Genomic DNA, 19251 nt, shown 5'->3' on the forward strand with positions numbered 1-19251 from the left:
AACAGAGGTAATTCTTAAAAAAAAAGAATTGTGAATATATCTTGAGTGAACTAAAAATATTAGCTGAGATTTTTTTCAATGTTTCAACCCGTTTTTTTTTTTTGTTTTTTTTTTTACTTGGTGTGTGCCTTTGTCCATGTCATGAATGAGTTTGTCCATAAATACCTCTATAGATGAAATCAGGAGCATGCTGAGACAAAGGCCACGACGGGTGATTCAGCAGTCTCAAGTCATTAGCAGAGCTGGCGTGTACAGACAATGTTTTACATGACACAAAAACTGCAGAGTCTCACTAGTAATGCACTCCAAAACAGGGAAGCCAAATCAACAAATAGGAACGAAAGAAAGGGAAAAGTCTCTGGCACTTGTATGAAAAAAAGATGTATGTTTAATAAAAATACAATAAAGGACAAAAAACAATAGAAAATAGAAAAAAGTAGGGAGCAATATACAAATAAAGGAAGGTAGTCAGTGACAACCAATGTTTCTTACTGTTCGTTGTTGGATGTACCCAAAGCCAAGGGGATCAGGAAGAAGGGGCATGCATTATAATCTAGGGAATCATTAAATATCCACTAACCTGACAACAGCCAGCTGCATGTCTCACTCCGCCTAGCTTCACTCACATACATCTGGGACATCGCTCATTCAAAGTGATTTCCCCAACCAAATTTATGGTCTGGCCAATCAGGACGCAGGGCGGGTGTTTCCTGGATGTGACGTAGTGGAGAAGTTACCGTGAGATTCCAACAACAATGGCGGCTCGCATCGAGGAAGCAAGCCTTAACATTGATGCTGCTATTTCTTCTGTGTTGTCCAATCTATCTGATATTGTTTCATTAAAAGAACATCAGAGAACGCCTCTGAAGGCTTTTGTTGGTGGAAACCATGTTTTCGCCCTTCTCCCGACCGGATTTGGCAAGTTTTGTTTTCCGGGGCGCGTCCGCGGACGCGCAACGCGGACGCTCCCCGGAGCGGTTAGCGCTAACCATATAAGGAGGCCTATTAGTCCTCGACGCGGTCGGCCCGGGATCGACTCCGACCCGCGGCGCTTTGCCGCCTGTCTTCCCCCCTCTTCCTGTCAGCTCACTGTCAATAAAATTTTCCTGCGTCGGTCTCATCAGCGTCACGGGTTAGCTTCGGTGTGAGTGGTTAAAATAGCACGTCGATAAACATGACAGACAAGTGGCTTATCCAATCATATGCAAGGAGTTTTGATAAGGCCCAGCCTTCAGTAAAGGCAATTCCTATCGCGGTGTCCCAGATGTATGTGAGTGGAGCTAGGCGGAGCGACATGCAGCTGGCTGTTGTCAGGTTAAATATCCACAGGAAGAGATTAAAGAAAGCTTCCAACCTCTGGAAGAAGTTGTCTGTTTTCGTTTTGAAGGTGTAACGAGAAAGAACGATTGGGGAAAACAGCAAGCATCACGGCTAAGCTTATTAACGGAGGAAGAAAATCAAGGACAGCGACAGAAAGGGTTGACCTGCATGTCTGGGGAGGAAAACTAAAACGGCAACCACAATTAGATTAAAATGCCGTAATCGGAGGATTTCATCATTGTCAAAATTCTTTACTTTCATTTGGCCAGTTGCACCAACGTTCCCCTGGCAGAGCTTTATAAATGCGACCTGCTCTTCCTGCAGCCATAAATCAATATTTGTTTTTGCTCCAGCCGTTTCATAACACCCTAGTAGGATGCAGATTGTGTCGTCGCAGCCGCTCACGTCTAAAGCTTGAGCTTGGCTGTCTACGTCTTAACGAGGTTTTCCGGAGCTTCGCATGGTGCGTAATAAAACAGCAACGGAGGTATTAGCGTCATCTGACTGTCAGTCGGTGGTTGGCTACATTTACCTCAGTGCCTCAGGTATTGTTTTCCATGAAAATAAGACTCCTTATTATCCAGTGGCCTCTCCTCGCCCTCTGTATCCACATAAACACCTCTCTCCATTACGTCAGAGTGATGAGACTCTGTTATTGAAGCAGGCTGACCGACCCACACGTTTCTCTGACAGCTCCGAGCGCAAAATGGACCAAAATGCCAACACTCTGTGTCACTAAAACAATAAAATAAACTGCAGGTCCACGTTCAGGTTTAACGCAATATGTTGCATCAGCGAAGACCACAACGAGGCAACAGCTCCCGTCTGAGAATTTTCTGACTAAAACAATAGGAGAGAGAGAGATTTGCAATGCAGTCGCGGTCTCATTAAAAGTTTGGATCAATCCGAATCCATTGCTGTCGGCGACATGCGGCATTCAAAATGACGGTTTTTGGGATGCACTGATCTGCCAGTTTTGATGATGTTCGGTTTAAAGAGCTACAGTTCCCGGTGTAACCTTATTCATTTAGTCGCAATTCCAGTTTGACTGAAAGCGTTACTGTAGTCATGACAACATGCTTGATGTAATTAAAAGAACAAAAAAAACAATTCTATCCGACTGCACCACAGAGCAGAGCTTTTTGCTTCTGCCACTGTAGCTCTAACACCAAATAAAAAGACCTGTATACTTTTTTTATCTTATTTTCTTTTTTTTTTGTGATGAGTGTTTTTAAGATTTAGGATGGATTCGGAATGGTAAACAGAGCAGCAGCCATGTGTCGGTCGTGTGTATACGGCTTTCTGTACGCTGCCTTTAGGGCACGGGCAGGTTTCAGATTCTCCGGGGATGAGAGTAAAAATAGCACAGTTTCTTGGTATCTTTGTATGTACACAACCGTTGAAAACAAAAGCAAAAGTTGTTTTCTATGATCTACTATTTTTTGTTGTTGTTGTCTAAAACAAAAAGCAACAGTTATTACCGTGGCTGACAACATAGCAGGTAACAATTAACACTAGGTTACCTATAAGATGTTTTGATTTTCATACAAAGACTTAAGCAAAAACAAATAAAGGCCTGTAAAATGCATTATAATTGTATTTGCTCTTTGTGCAGAGCGTATAGTTCTGCCATTCTGCTATACAACAAGCTACTAGCCGTTTAATTAGTCGGCTGTCTGCTGGTGTAGCAGGCCTGCAGTCGGCTGCTTGCCAGGTGAGCCAGGTGCTCTTTCAGCTTACACATCACGATGGTCTTCATGTTTTAAAAGCCAAAACTGTATCATCATTACCTTCTTTGTCTTTATTTAAAACAACAAAAATTCTTCTGCCTGCTGACTGGCAATGCGCAGCGAAATGTGGAGACGGGGGCTAAACTGTGTTACTCGTTGCAGCTGAGAAAACAAGAAAACATTAAACTGTAGGAACGGGATGATGGGAAATTTTCTGTTTCAAACCTTGTGTTTTATTTTAAAGCGTCTGCGCACCATGCTGCTTCTCATGGATCTTGTGCTATTCCAACTTCACTACAGATTTATTAAAGTCCTCACGATGAGTGTCGGTAGGTCAGTTTGTAAAGTCTGAACATGAAGATGACTAATTATCTATGGTAATTGACTTTTATCTTCAATACAATCACATACAACCAGGGAAACAACAGATTTTTGAGGGATTACACTGCAAAAACAGAACTATAAATAAGTAAAATGTTCTTTAAATGTGTGTATTTGTCCTTGATTTGAACGGGTACATAAGATGATTTGCCAATGGAATAAGATTTATGCTCTTAAAATAGGAACAATCCATCTCCATCATCTTATTTCAAGTACAGGATTTCTAATTATCTTATTTCAGGGGTCAAAATACTCATTGGCAGATAATCTTATTTACCTGCTCAAATCAAGGACAAATACACTAACTTTAAGAACATTTTACTGATTTTTAGATCCGTTTTTGCAGTGTAGGCGCTACGCATGCTGGTCAACCTGAAAAATCTCAGTCTCTGGCCAGATAGGCAGTGCCGTTGCAGGATGTAGTCTTTTTTTTTTTTCTGGTTTGCTGAAACCGCACCTGCCTAAAAAAAAAAAAAAAAAAAATACACACCAAGGCAGTCTGTCTCACACGCCATCGCTTCTCCTTCAGCAGCCTGTCGTCTTTGTGCTCGCTCCTCCCTGTTGGCATCATCTGTCCCTGCTTTCTCTCTAAGCCCTCCGAGCTGTCCCTCTGTCACTCTACCATCCTTTTTAGCCATTCACTGTTCCATTATTGCATTTTTTTCAAAGTGATGTTTTTTTTGTTTTGTTGCTTTTATTTTTTTCTCCCCTCTTGTCATATTAATATGCATTGCTGTCTTCCTCATTCCCAAACAGAACCCTATATGTCCAGCACCTTGTGACACACACCCAGTCACACCCAGATCTCTCTCTCTCTCTCTCTCTTTCCCTCTGCAGATGTCTCATAGCTAGCCAGCTGAGAAGAGGACCTCCCTCTCTGTTGGGAGCCTTCCACCTGCAGCCATGAACGGTGAGGATACTGTTTAAAGTTTTGGTTGTGCAGGATGTGCTTCTCTATCGGGAAATAGACGGATGCGGAAGGAAAATAGAATGAGATTAAAAGGAGCTAAACGTATTACCTGCAATCGTTTCAGGTCCTTTTATTGTTGTTGTTGTTGTTGTGCTGAATGTTTATGACTCCGATCAGATCATCAAGACAAAATAGTGCACCGACTGGCGTTAATGAGGAATCATCTTTCTGTTGTGCTGGACAGTATCAGCAATGCAGCCATCATCAAGAAACCCCCTGTAACACGAGTTACACCAGCATTTCATTTCCCTTTGGGATTAATGAAGTATTTCTTAATTGAATGTCATATTTCTAGTTTACTGATCTGCATTCAGAGATGGAGGACAAGACTTGCACTAAGTACATTTTTTATTCCTTATTCATTCATGGAATTCGGGTCAATTTACGTTTTTGTATGTGTTTTTAATAATATTACTCTGGCGACCTGTCTAGGGTGTACCTCACCTCTCGTCCATTGATCATTGGACATAGGCACCAGCCTCCCTGCAAGCAGGGTATGGATAACAGATGGTTGAAAAATATTCCTCAATATTAGACAAATCATACATTTTTGGTGTCTATTTCCTGCAGGGAAACTTGGTTTTGTTGCCGTCACAGTTCAAGTTTTTATTTTTTTATTTTTTTCCATACTGACTGTGAACCATATAGCTTTATAGAGAATGAAAACAAATTTGGGAAGCCTCATGTTTCCGTCCTATTATTATTAAAGCAATCTGCTGGCTTTCGGTGGGGAAAGGCCTCCGAGAGCGTTTTAGTGCGCGTGCTTCTCAGACACAACTCTTGTTATTTTTTTTCTCATGTTTTTCTCTTTTTCTTTTTTTTTGGTGGGGGGGGGTTAACAAAATTCCACTCCACAGGATTGTGCAGTGAAATCCCATTCAATGAAATACCGCAGGAGAAACAAAAATAGCAGCTCGCCTTTTTTTTTTTTTGTGCTCGCACTGAAACTGTTTGCCAAACTGGTTTTCTCAACCACGTGGACGGTGTGCAGCAGTCCTTATAAAGGAGCAAAAGCAAGGACCGGTGCGTGGCTGAAAGCGCTGCAGTGTGCAGAAACTATTGATCCACCATCTGGAACATAAAGCGGGCCATCTCAGGGCGACTGCTTGATGTGTAAATATTGAGGCAAGCATTGGTGAGAGGTCCCCCTCCGGTAGACGGGTGCGGTGCACTCGTGGGGACTGACTCGAGCGCCTCCTGAGGGAGGACTTTATAGTGCCTAGACAACAACACGCAACACGCAGGCCAACAAAGGGAGGAGAAAAGACAGAAGGCAGAGGCTCTCTGTGCAACAGCTGCTGAGGAGGCGAGATGCGGGTGTTTTAAACTCAGCTCAGGACATCCTATATGTATTTACATACTGTTTTAATTGTTGTTAGAGTTGATTTATGTCTATGATACACGATTTATGTCATACTGTTGAGATCTCTGAGGGTTTGGTAACTGAACTGCTTTGCTGAGGTTGTTTTTTTTATATATATATATTCATTGAAGAAACTGATATCAGTGGAATAAATGAATTGTGGCAAGCGGGTTCAGTGTCTTCCACCATATCTGCTTTTGAGTCAGCAAATCTTGTAAAGTAACTATACAAAACTTGTCCATGAGCCTTCAACACCAGCTGCCTTCGGGAGTTACCTAATTAACAAATAAAGTCCAGCTTTGTGTGATTTAATCCCAGTATGAATCCTCAGAGATTTGTTATAGAGAGCATCAGTGGGCAAACGTTCCAGGAAGAAAGGTGTAGAGAGGCGAGGAAACAACAATATGCTTCACAAATCTGTTTTCATATCAGACTTATTGAAAAAAAAAAAGTTTTGTTTTCACTCCTTAGAAGCCTATATATGGAGGGGGAAACGGTTTCTGGCCTACAAGGAAAATGCTTTAGGTAGAGGAATAATATCAGTCGACATCACCATGAACATAGAGAGAGAGAGAGAGAGAGAGAGAGAGAGCTGGAGATACCCACCAGCACCCTTCGCAACCCCAATAAGGATAAGCATGTTAGAAAATGGATGGATGGATATATATCATTAAGAATAAGCTATGGGCCACTACTTCTTCATGACCTCTTCAGTCAATTTTAATGAATTTGGGCTACCGAGTCTGTCCAGCCCACTTTAAAGCCTAAAACGAAAGGGACAATGGATATTTGTGGGCCTATTTACAATGACGTTGAAATGAAAACAAAGAAGAAGGTGGCTAGTAAAAGACAAATGCTTTGCAGAGTAACTCGCCTTTAAAAGACAAATTGCCTCAGTCACCTGTGTTAAGAACCTGGATTTGTATCATTATCATAATAAGCTTTTATTTCAATTTGTGTGTGATAAAGTGCGCCTCAGTTCAATGACATCAGTTTAGACGCAAGTGTGTCAGTGAGTCACTTTCTCTCTCTCTCTAGGAGCTGGGTTTATTACAGAGCTTGAGTTTTATATGGCCTCCAAAACAGCTGTAGGTCTCCAGCTGCACAAATGTCAAACCGTAGTGGCTTCTGTTGAATTATGCCCTTGCTGTGCGAGAAGCTTTGCACTGCCCCAGTTACTCACAGAGCATCAGGCCTGCTCTGATGCACGCAGAGCGCTGACTGACGGGCTGTGGCCGTGTTGGCTGCTCGTCCCACCGGCCCTGCGCTAAATATCCCGTCACTAACAGCCATCAGGACAATGTGGAGAATACTCACATCTCTGCATGAGATTAATTACTTTCTCATTGTCTACGCCGGCTTTTTTGCTGACGGTGCCAAAAGTAGGCCAGGCTCTGTGAGTTGCTAAGGCGTCGGATTTTGCAGGGTTTAGGGCTGTTTAGACAGTAATGCCAGGTTGTGGCAACAGTTCAGCCATGCCTTGAAGAGTCAGACGGTTACAGATTGGACTTTTGACTTACAACACAACACTGCTGCTGTGTAGTCGCTCAGTTCCAGATACCATCTAATGTGCTCTCCCCCAGCTGACGCAGACTGGTGGATTGTTTGGGTCTGTGCCGGGGTTGGACGTTCCATCATGGGCAGGGTGGTATTTCCTGAGCCTGCTGAGTAAATTACAGCCCAGATACCATATCTCTGAAGATATGCGCCCACAGTGCTTCGGTTCTTCCTACCCACGATGAAGAAAACCACGTTTTCCCAGCACAAATGATCTATTCTACAGCTGCGCAATGTGCCGTATTGAAATCATCCCCACAATAATAGAATATGATACACTGCAATCACAAAGGACAGCTTGGACGCTGTTATTATATTCTGGGTCCCCGTTCTGGTGACATATTTTGCCGGCTGGATCGCCGCCCTTCATCTGACTGTTCTGCCCATGAAGCTAAAGCTCAAGGAGAGTGACGGGGACATTGTGTGACGTTGGAAATGACAGCGATGATTGAAGAGGGTTAATTGCAACTAGTATCGTCATTGCAACCCGTGCGTTCTCAGTATTGCCCCAATAAATGGATCGCTTAAAGTTCAAAGGTAACTTCCTATCAGCTGCTACTGACATGTAGCCAGAAACATCAACAATGTTTTTATTTGTCATTAATCATAGATCACAGAGTTATGCTGCTTGTAATGTATTGCACATTTAAATGGCATAATGTAACAACATAAAAAAAAATCTAAAGATTTAAAGGAGCTATAAAGAAGGACGTTGATGATAGTCTTATCGCTAAAGATGAAATTATCAGACATGTCAAAAATTCTGCATCACCTCCAGGTAAAACAGCCTAAGGGGAACTCCAAAAGTCAACTTCATCTGTCTAAAGCCGCTGTTTTGTTGGTATATGGCGATTGTATATGGCGACATATACAGTAGTATTGGTTAATAAAGAGGTTAACTAAAATGTTTAGGTTCTACATAGGGATGCACGATTTCAATTCAATTCAGTTCTAGTTATACAGCGCCAATTCACAACACACGCTATCTCAAGGCTCTATGCTAAGTCAAAATCAGTCAAACCATCTGGACAGATTGGTGAAAAAGTTTACTATCTAAGGAAACCCAGTAGATTGCATAAAGTCTCTCCAAGCAGCATGCACTCTTCCTGAAAGATCATAGAGCCACAGTGGACAGTCGTCTGCATTGTCCATGGCTTTGCAGCAATCCCTCATACGATATCTCCTCATTAACATCAGTACCTGCAAACGTCAGTCATTATCGGCCATGACCGCAATATTAGTATCGGATATCGATATCGGTGCAGCCCTACTTCTAGATGACTTATTTGTCTCGAACCAGTTAAAGAATAAAAATTAGGCAATGCTGACTACAAAATCAGTCAACTGAATGCCTTTGTTTTAGTTGAAGCAACATTATTTGCTTGTGTTGAAGTCTAAATAACAACTACGCAGTTGTGTTCGCTTAAAAATTCAGAACTGAGTAAAGTTACTTGGTATGTTTTTTTTTTTGCATCGAACGGAAGTGATTTTGATTAGTTATATCAAACATTGGCGTAAGCTGTTTGCTACGAAATTTTATTTTGTATGCACTCTGTACATACAAAATGACAATAAAGTTTGTCTAAGTCTAAGATATACCAATAAAGATGTGGTTAGTTTAACATTAGCATAACATTAGTAAGATCAACTAAAGTCAACAGAAAAGAGAAATTAAGTAAACAGAATGCACAGGACAATGGGATACTGTCAAAAATATTTTTCACAAGAGAATAAAATAAAGTTTGATGTTAAGAGTGGTTTTTGGAGTTTGGTAGATGATCGGTGAGACTAAAGCTGAGATGCTCGTAATATTTCCCCAGCAACCTGTTGCTGTTTAGTGACAGAAAAGGACGAAAAACTGGTTAAAAACTGGTTTTAACATAAAGCTCCGGATCTGAATTTGCCATAACCTGGATTTCACCTTTGTAAAGCTTGCACACATTTTCAGCTGAAATCTGTTTACTGGTTTTGTTTGCAATCTGTGATCACCATGGCAGCAGCTTTTTGGCATCAGGGAAGCCCATCTGTTGAGCAGCAAAAGGATGGGAGCTTTAAGAAGCCAGCTCCGATTTATCACAGCAATTCCTTTTTTTAGCTGGCCCAAATTTATGACTCATGAATTAATTATTATCAATACTCTTTAACGAGTTGTAGCTGTTGCTTCACAAATCTTTGTATTCCGGCTATTTGGCCAAAAAGAGAGCTTGCATTCGCTCAGCTAGAGGTCCCTTAGAAAATGATTCCTGAACAAGTTTATTGCATTTGACCAGTCTGGATTAGTGAGGACAGGAGAATTACATTAAATTATCCAATTTAGTTTAGCAACATGCTTACATCTATCCATCCATTTATTTTCTATACCCGCTTGTCCGTGCAGGGTTGCTGGTGCCTATCTCCAGCGCCCATTGGGCGAGAGGCGAGAGGCAGGTCGATCACACAACAGGCTTACATTTAATCTAAATGTTTTAACTAGATTAAGCAAACCATGATGTTTTATCAAGTCTTCTCAAGAACCACCATCTGGAAGATTATGTTTTCAAAGTTTTTATTTACGTGGTTTTATTACAACTAATAAATACCCTTTTAGTACATTTCACCTTTGTATTATTTGATTCTCTTTTTCTTCAATTACAAATCAGAGATCCAGTCTTTTCCCATAAATTAAAGTTTTTAGGCAAAAATGGCACAAGAGAGTCTTTCATAACAACCAGTCTTAGCTGCAGTGGTTGAAATTGTGAGCTTGGGTTTGTCCGGTGTGAGGAAGCTTAAAGTTTCCATTGCTTTGTTTAGTTTAGCCAGAAGCTCAAAGGACTGTGGATTTGATCCTCATACAGGTTTAAATAAACACCATTAATGATCCATTTTGTAGAGAAGCCAGCTGTTCTCAGACTATAGCTGGCAATTTTAAAAACTCTTTGATATCACTTCAAAAAAGAAATATGGAGTAGATAATCACATTACGACTTTATTACATTATTGAATTTATTTTTCAATGAGTAAAACAAACTTTTGAACATGCCGATACAGGTTATGTTACTATTCATAAAGTTTAAAACAACCTCTGACTTCGGGTATTTGTCAGTATTTGTCTTTTTAAGGTTTTTCTTTGAACTTTAGATGCTTTTTAACTTTATTGATTTTCAGTTCAGATGTTGAAGCTGACAAAGAGATCATTTTGTACATTTTCTGTTCGAAAATGAGGTGTGGAAGCCCAGGGTTTGGAAGAAGGGTGTTCTGAACGGCAATATCACAGAATTTTAGTCGTATGTTTAACATGATTTATCTTGTCTCACACAAAAGCTTAAATTATAATATTTCTCCTACTAAAATAATATAAGTCATGGTCTAAAGAGATGGGACGCAGTAAAGACCTGACACAGGACCCAATACTGTGTGAAAAGTTTTCTGCTCTTTGGAAATTATGCTTGATGCTGCTACAATACAATCTAACGTGTATTCAGTCATTTTTGGAGTTTCATCTAAAGAAGCTGATATTATCTTTTTACAGGATGTGTGTAACAAGTTGGCTGAATGTATGATTCTAAATAGTTTTTTGGTAATTTTCTTTATCATAGGTAATGACAAGACTTGAGTTAGGAGCCTAATTAAGTTAAATAAATACATGGGGATTGTGTAAAGTAGGCGAGTAAACAGTAAAATATTCCTCTGAAAATGGCCGCTTCAACCGAGAGGGATCAAGGGGGAAAAAAAAGCCAATTCCCAAAGAAAAACTTTAAAAAGACCTTCAGAAAGCAGTTTTAAAAGATTTACAAGGCTACTTTGGAGCACAGTTTCAAGAAACGGGGGATAATTTTAGACTTTTGCACAGTGTTGTATGTGGATTATGTGGATCTTTTATTTAAATTTTTTTCAGGTGGTTCCAGTGTTTGGGCCATCAGTCCAGAGGAGAGAGGGAAACATGACAAACAGTTTGACACCCTCGCCCCAGTCCTTGGCTACATCTCAGGTAGGCCGTCCTAACAAACAGCTTAAACGCAATGATGAGACAAAACGTTTGGTCCACTGACAGTTAAAGCGAGCGACCCAGCTCAGCCATACATGATTCATTAGGTTAGATTCAGACAAAGTCCCAGCTCTCAGATAGCAACAGCACCCCCTTTACATTAACAGCCGTGGCCCTTAGCAGGAACCGCCCAGAAATGGCCCGCCCAAAAAAAAGGACACTAAAGCATCTGATGTGGTTACTCAGCCTCTGAGCTCCCAAGATGCACATCTGATGTAATCTGATGGTATCAGTGGGAAGTTGGTCCAACTCACGGGGGACCCGGTGTTTTCAGTCCACTCCGTCCCAGAAGACCGTCTGATACAGACACCAAAAATACACAAAGCAGAGCTGTATTTGGAGTAAAAATGCTCCTGCACTGTTTGGAAAAGCCTGGAATTAGCTTTTTTTATCACTGTGCAGTTCTTGATAAGTATGAAAAAACAAGTAAAGAAGATTTTTATTTTTATCCTGTTTTCTAAAGGACAGAAGTATATACAATTTTAACAAACACATTGTTTTTTTTTGCACGTCTTATTTTATAATTTGCTACATCAAATGGTATTTGTTTTTATAATTTTACTGATCAACATTATGCATTTCTCCTTACGTAATGCAGTCATTTGGAAATAAAAAAGGAAACATTTTAGTCACTGTTTGTTCTCTAGACAGCTACAAATTTAGATCTTCAGCTGGGTTAAAAATGCCAACGAAAAGCACTGATGCAGCAAGTTTTAGAGAAGCAAAATAAAAGTACCAAAATCCTCAAAATGTGCATGAAAGGATCTGCATCTAGTCCATTTCCTCTAGATGTTTGAGATGAAGGCGATCTAGTTTAAATCCCAATGTTGCAAAAGCAGTGGGCCTGCACTCCTCTGTGAAAACTTAAAGATTGAGCAGGATTTTTTATTATTTGTGGAAACTACAAGAAAAGACCCAACTACTATCAAAGCAGGCTTAAAGTGACCTTTACTCAAATGTAGGGAATATCATGGAAATTGCAGAAAGTTATTTATTTTGTGGAAATTTGAAACATAGTGGAGCGATGTACTGAGAAACGTGTTGGAGTCCTAGAAAATGAAGCCTTTTTAGCACAAGGTCATAATATTATGGCATGAAAACCTTAACAACCATCCAGAGATCTGCAGCAGATTCCCGTCTCTCTGAGCCTCTCTGTCATTGTTGTTTGTCCGCAGGGGAACAAGCAAGGAAATTCTTTCTCCAGTCCGGCCTGCCGGCTTCTGTCTTGGCGGAGATCTGGTAACTAAAAGCCCAGGGAATCATCATCAGATTTTATTTTAAAGCTGCAGCAAGTGGGTCAGTGGGTTGTTTTAGTTCATTGGGTTGTTTTTCGACTTCCTGTTGAGAGCTCACTTCCTTCGCTGCCTGCCACACCTAGTAATGGGAGTACATGGAAGAGGAGGGGAAGTGTGTGCGCACTGTAATTAGAACTCTGTGTGTGTGTGTTTGCTGTTTTTGTGTGGAAAAAAAAAATGTTGCTGGAATTCAATCCCACCGGCGCCCTCTCCCTTGTGTAACTTGCTTTTTCCCATTGTCTCTACGACGGGGGAAATAGCCCCCCAGGAATGAGCAGTTTTCCTGAAATTCCATCTTTCTGTACACCAGCTTTACGAGTTTCTCTTCAATAGGAACCTAGCTGACATGGACAGTGACGGGAAGATGGACAGGTTGGAGTTTTCCATCGCTATGAAGCTCATTAAGCTCACGCTCCAGGGCAGGAACCTGCCCTCATCCTTGCCGATTGTCATGAAGCAACAACCGGCATCCAACAGTGGCTCAAACATGTCTTCATCGACACGGTTTGGTAATGTTTCACCTGCTGTATACAAATCATGAACAAGGGTACTTGTGTCATAAACAGGATCATTATACCGTAGATGAAATGTAAAAAACTATTTCTTGCAAAACTCCAGTTTGTAACTGAAAACGTTGAAGGGTACAGGTCCATCTCTGCAGTTTAGAATATTATAGAAAGGTTTATTGATTTTAGTTTAATTCTATAAGGGACACATTTCATACCCCCACAGAGTGATGCACTACATTTCATTCTGTAAGTTTTGATGATTATGACCACTCATTTTTTTCCTTAGACCAGGTAAGATGCTTCTGACGTTTTCTCTGATTCAAGAGTAGCTTAACACATTTTAATTTGGTTCACAACAAATGTCATCTCAAGAGAAAAGAAAAATACTGGCTTTATTTCCATATATATATATATATATATATATATATATATATAATATATATATATATATATATATATATATTGATAAAAATCAATAAACCTTTCTATAATATTCTAAAATATATATATATATATATATATATATATATATATATATATATATATATATATATATGTATACAGTATATATATCCGTCCATCCGTCCATTTTGTAACCCGCTTAATCCCTCATGGGGTCGCGGGGGTTGCTGGTGCCAATCTCCAGCGTTATATATATATATATATATATATATATATATATATATATATATATATATATATATATATACATATTTTTTTTTTTTTTTTTTTATTCAACCCAACTATACAGGCAGATTTAAATACAAAAGGAAACAAAGGACCTTCCTGGATCCATCTGTGTGTGCTGGTTCTTGAAGTCCTGACTCCAGCCGCAGTCCAAGCCTTGTAAATCTCTTTTTCTATGGATTTTGCTTCACAATCCTGTCAACGCTGCAGGACCAATGATCCTTTTTAGCTTACCTGTTGCTGAAGGGTGTCAGTGGCTGTCTGCTTGGGAACTGTCCAGTCTCCCCCAGGATGGTGTAGAGAACATGTCTATTAAAAATCATGTTTTTACTGGTCTCATAAAATATTGTTTTCTTATTTTTTTGTTTTTTTCCCCTAAGCCATAATCATCAATAATAGAAACAAGTGCTTGATCTTATACTTTACCTATACAAAAAAAACATACATATCAAAGTGAGCAACTTTAACATCCTCTTATAATCTAGTACTAAGACATTTCAAGATATCTCCATGTTTAACCGTGTGCTTCCTTTATGTAGGAATGGGATCCATGCCAAACCTCTCAGTTGGTCTGTCACCCATGCCAAGTATTTCCACAATGCCCGTTCTAACACCCGTCCCGGCTAATCCTCATTTACCCTCGCTGCAACCGCTGGTGCCGGTGCCAATGACCCTGCCCTTGATCACCTCACTCGGGAACTCGGGGCTCCCCAACGGCACTGTCAGCCTCCTCACCTCGCCACTTGTTCCCAGCAATGCAGGTTGGTTCTGCACGGGAACCACTCAAATGGTATTCTGTAAAAGTGGCTTAGCTTGAATGAGCTGTTCAAATCTGACACAAGGATTGCAAGTGCAAAATCCTGGGTTAGCTCATCCATTTGCTCAGTTCTTTTCGCTAGATTTAGGATATTTAGGAGATATTTGTGAATGGCTCTGGAGACTAGCTCTTGCTCCACAGGAAATTGGCCCTACGTTTTTTTAAACATTACTGCAGGACATGAGGTAATGCCAGTGATAGAGATAAAGCCAACCCTTGCTGAAGAGCATAAAAACGGTTCTGAGAACTAACTTTGTGTTTACTGTCATCATCTTCTCCCTGTTACCTACCGTTGCCCTCTCTCTAATGCCTGTGTGTGTTTTTGTACATCCCTCACAATTTCCTAACAAGACTGACTGTGTATCCACTACACTAGTTAGTTTCTTCTTTGAGTGGTGCTGAAATCAACCATAAAAAAACTTTATTTGTAGCCACATGTCAGTCACCTTTCTGTCTGAGCTCAATGTGCTATGTCTATAAAATGTAAAGAGATAAGATTGGATGTGCACAAAGGCAAGGACAGTTGTTAAGAAGGTTTTTACACGTTGTGTAATTCAGTTGGATGCAACTTGCATGAAGGGTGCAGCAAATAAATTGCATTTCTTTTTTTAAAACTAATGATGAACTATTTACAGGGACCCCGATGTCAGGCTTCTCCTCCCCCATGGCTTTCTCCCCATCTCCGGGTGTGTCGAAAGCCAACTCTCTTTTGGAGCTTGGATCAAGCAGGTGCGCCTTTTTTTTTTTAATATGTACGAGTGGGTTCAAAGGTTAAGCTGAAGCAAAAGTTTAGAACCGGATGTGCTGTATTGACATAAATGATTTAGCAGTTTCACATAAGCCATTTATTATACACCGACTTTAGTAATAAAAGTAATAGTAATATCATCTTTATTGTCATTGAAACATACATTACAACGAACTTTGTTCTCTGCTTTTAACCCATCATCCTTGGGGAGCAGTGGGCTGCCATGTGCGGCGCCTGAGGTGCAATCTGGGGTTAAGGGTCTTGCTCAGGGACCCAGAGTGCAGGCAGTTGGGATCAAACCGGGTACTTGCATCCTTCTCAGAGCGCAAGCGCACTGCTCTAACCACTAGGCCAACACTCCCCGACTTACCATGGGACGTCATTAATTCTGGACTTCTAAAGACGCATTTGACCTGGGGATGCCGATATCCATATTGCTGTTGTGTCCGATGACCGATATTTACCGATGTACGCACACATTTACGTTTCTGGGTTGATACAATGTTTTGCACAATATGTACCGACTGAAAACTATGCTAACTGAATCTTTAAACGCGGGTCATAGTCTACACCTACACGCTTTTCCTATGTACTTTCGCCACCGTGAGAAACGACGACGCTGCTGACTTTGCATCTCTGCCCCCACAGTCCTGGCTGCGATGCATTAGTCACTGTCTCATGGCCAATAAATAAATAAAAAATAATGCACGACTATACTATTTGCTGCTCATTGTTTTAGTCTCAATGAACGCTAAGTGATGATGCCAAAGCTGTTTCGGCCTGCAGAAGGTTTGACTTAAACTTTAGATATTTTAAGACGGGGAGAAAATGCTGCAACAGCTTCTCATCGACGTCTTGGCTTTGCGGGAAACATTTAATCTCTTCCTGGAACAGTCACAATAGTGGGTGTGTTGAGAAGAAAATAAAGAAGAAGCTAGAATCTATAAAGGTTACGTGTTAACCCAGATTCTTTTGGCTATCTTATAACCATGTGGCTCCTCCTGGCAGTTTGTGTGGGTGCGGAGAAAGGATAGAAATGGGATCTACGCTAATTTCACAGTTTCGAATAACAGGATGCTTATGTAACCTCAGGTGTATAGGGAGCAGGCTGTCAGTAAGGGTGTAAGTCTACCTCTTTTTGTATTTCAGATGAAGTTTTCATAGCATTCTTTATCATAAAAAAATACATTTGTGGACGTTCTAGGGCTAATTTTTTATTATTCTCTCAAAGACTGACCCCATTGGTTGCTAAAACAATGTAATTTTTTCTTTTTGCCTCCTTGATTTGACCGTGACAACATACCCATCTCATTGTCAGGTGACTTTAGACGACGCATGCTGTTAATGTGTGCTTATATAAAGAAACTGAATTGAACTGACTTGATATTCTGTCTCGCTTTAGAAGTTTTAAATAACCAAAGGTCCTCTACAGCTAAATGAGGAGCTTGTGATTTCAAAGTTGAGGTTTTGGATAGGAGCAGAATGATGCCGGCCACCTCGTTTATTGTGTCTTTAGTGAACAGCTTGCAACGTCTTAAAATCCCCCTTTTTCTTTGCGTAGTTCAAACTCGTCCTCCACCACATCCCTGGCCAGCAACTCTCCAAAGATGGGTTCAGGGGACTGGGCCGTTCCACAGGCCTCCCGACTCAAGTACCGGCAGCAGTTCAACACACTCGACAAACTCATGAGCGGCTACTTGTCAGGTCGGTCCAGTGTGCACAAACTCTCAGCCGAATAAACTCAAATGATCTCGGCACCACTTGGCTGCTCAGGAGCTGCCATGACTGTTTTGATTAGAACAGAATCTACACGTCCTCCCCAGTGCCAAACTGCAGATGTATTTACTGTGATTTTTCTTTATTTTTCTTTGCGTTTTGCAGGACCTCAGGTTAGAAACGCACTGCTGGCGTCGAACTTGACCCAAACTCAACTAGCGACCATCTGGTAGGTCTGATGTGTGTTCGCCGACCCCTCCCTGGCATTGTTCCGTCTTTGAAGATCAATTTCTATGTTCTCCTATCAAAATTTTTGCTAATTATTAACAATTATCTCCCTCTGTCTCAAAGCAAACAAGCTGATAGAAGCGACATTAAAGGAAGCGCCTGAGCAAATGTGATTAATCTAGTGGTGGTTTGGATGATTGGGATCACATTTCTGTTTACAGACACGATGCTGGTTTAGATAAAAGGTTATTTATCAAACAAAAAGACACAAGAAGCGGAAAATATAGCAGACAAATTGATGAAAAAAAGATAGCTGTAAAACTGGTTTGGAACAATATAAACACAACAATACAGTCGCTTCAGAAATTAATATCAACCCTGACAAAGCTGTCTTACTATCCTTTGAATCAAACGTTTACTATCTATCTATCTATCTATCTATCTATCTATCTATCTATCTATCTATCTATCTATGTATATATGTATGTATGTATGTATATATATATATATATATATATATATATTAGGGCTGGGCAACGATTAAAATATTTAATCGCGATTAATCGCCCTGATTAATCGCGATTAATCGCGATTAATCGCATTGTATTTACAAACTCCAAGAATGAATTCAAAAGTAGTGTAAAGAGCACTTTTATTTTAATGTTCTGCTGCCATATGAACAAAAGTGTTGTAACATTTGTAGCACTTATTTTATACTGGATATTTTCAACCCATCTATTGAATTTAGTGCACTAGTTGATCTTTTCTTCATAAGAGAACAGCAAGCACTGCAGCCAAAATATGGCCTTTTTTGACCTGCTGTATATTAGCCAGTCCCTAAGCTTGATGTATCATGAAACTGTTGACCTTTTGGGTTTTGTGTTTTTTATTTTATTATTACAATTAAATAATAATAATAATAATAATAATAATAATAATAATAATAATAATAATAATAATAATAATAATGTTATGTTCAGTGTTTTTTCGCTAATCCACCTCCTATATATTTCAATCCTTATGTAATTTTGTCTGTGTTGTGTGCACCTGCCTGTTGCTTTAATCCTATAAATTTCCCCGTCGTGGGATAAAAAAGGATTAGCTAATGTTATCTTAAATAACACTTTTTAATATATGTACTGGGTTCTTTCAAGGTCTTAATTACATGTTATGTGTGGGCTCCAGTAACATCCATCCATCCATCCATCCATCCATCCACTGATCTACCTGGATGTTCCCTGGAGGACTGAAACGCCTCAGTCAGTGACGTCTGTGGGTCTGTCGGGGCAATGACAGAAGTTTCGTCTCCTCTCTCCGTTTCTGGGGCTCGACGTTTTCATGTTTTTTCACGTGCTTAGAGAAATTTGTTGTGTTTCCACTGAAATTAACCGGCTTTTTACAAAACATACAGCTTGATTTCATTTACGGTATTAAAATAAAGCCAAACGGTGCTACTTCCTCTGTTCATGTTTTTTCGCTGCTGCGGTCTCTCTCAGTTGTTTCTTTGCTAAGTTTGTGTGAGAGCTGAGTGGGGGGGCCAGGCTGAGCCTGCGTGCTGATTGGCTGACGCCGCTGAGCCATGTACGTGAGGGGAGGGGGAGCGGGAGAGTGCTGCCGTGACAGCGTGCTGCAGTCAGCGCGCCTGCTGACTGACACTGACTGAAAGCATGTGAGCAACAGGCGTTAATGCGCGATAAAATAAATATCGCCGTTAATAGTGTAATGAATTAACGCGAAATTAACGCGTTAACTTGCCCAGCCCTAATATATATATATATATATATATATATATATATATATATATATATATACACACACACACATCTTTTTCTAGACATCTTTATTTTTTTATTGCCAGTGCTACAGTTCACACAAAGCAAATATAACATGTTTTAATTATTCTTTT

General features: G+C 40.2%; 1 protein-coding gene across 7 annotated transcripts in view; it reads left to right on the top strand.

Moving 5' to 3' along the window:
* The window catches only part of itsn2a (intersectin 2a), a 48214-nt gene that overhangs the window by 6136 nt on the left and 22827 nt on the right, over positions 1 to 19251 (top strand). For all 7 annotated transcript variants that reach the window (XM_036147529.1, XM_036147530.1, XM_012868807.3 and 4 more), the window contains exons 2-9: positions 4269 to 4341; positions 11196 to 11288; positions 12521 to 12584; positions 12974 to 13149; positions 14376 to 14597; positions 15289 to 15382; positions 16963 to 17105; positions 17283 to 17346. In XM_036147529.1, the coding sequence (XP_036003422.1) occupies positions 4335 to 4341; positions 11196 to 11288; positions 12521 to 12584; positions 12974 to 13149; positions 14376 to 14597; positions 15289 to 15382; positions 16963 to 17105; positions 17283 to 17346 (863 nt within the window). In that variant the 5' untranslated portion in view covers positions 4269 to 4334. The remainder of the gene's footprint in view (positions 1 to 4268; positions 4342 to 11195; positions 11289 to 12520; positions 12585 to 12973; positions 13150 to 14375; positions 14598 to 15288; positions 15383 to 16962; positions 17106 to 17282; positions 17347 to 19251) is intronic.

Source organism: Fundulus heteroclitus, chromosome 15, assembly GCF_011125445.2.
Source record: "Fundulus heteroclitus isolate FHET01 chromosome 15, MU-UCD_Fhet_4.1, whole genome shotgun sequence".
NCBI lineage: Eukaryota > Metazoa > Chordata > Actinopteri > Cyprinodontiformes > Fundulidae > Fundulus > Fundulus heteroclitus.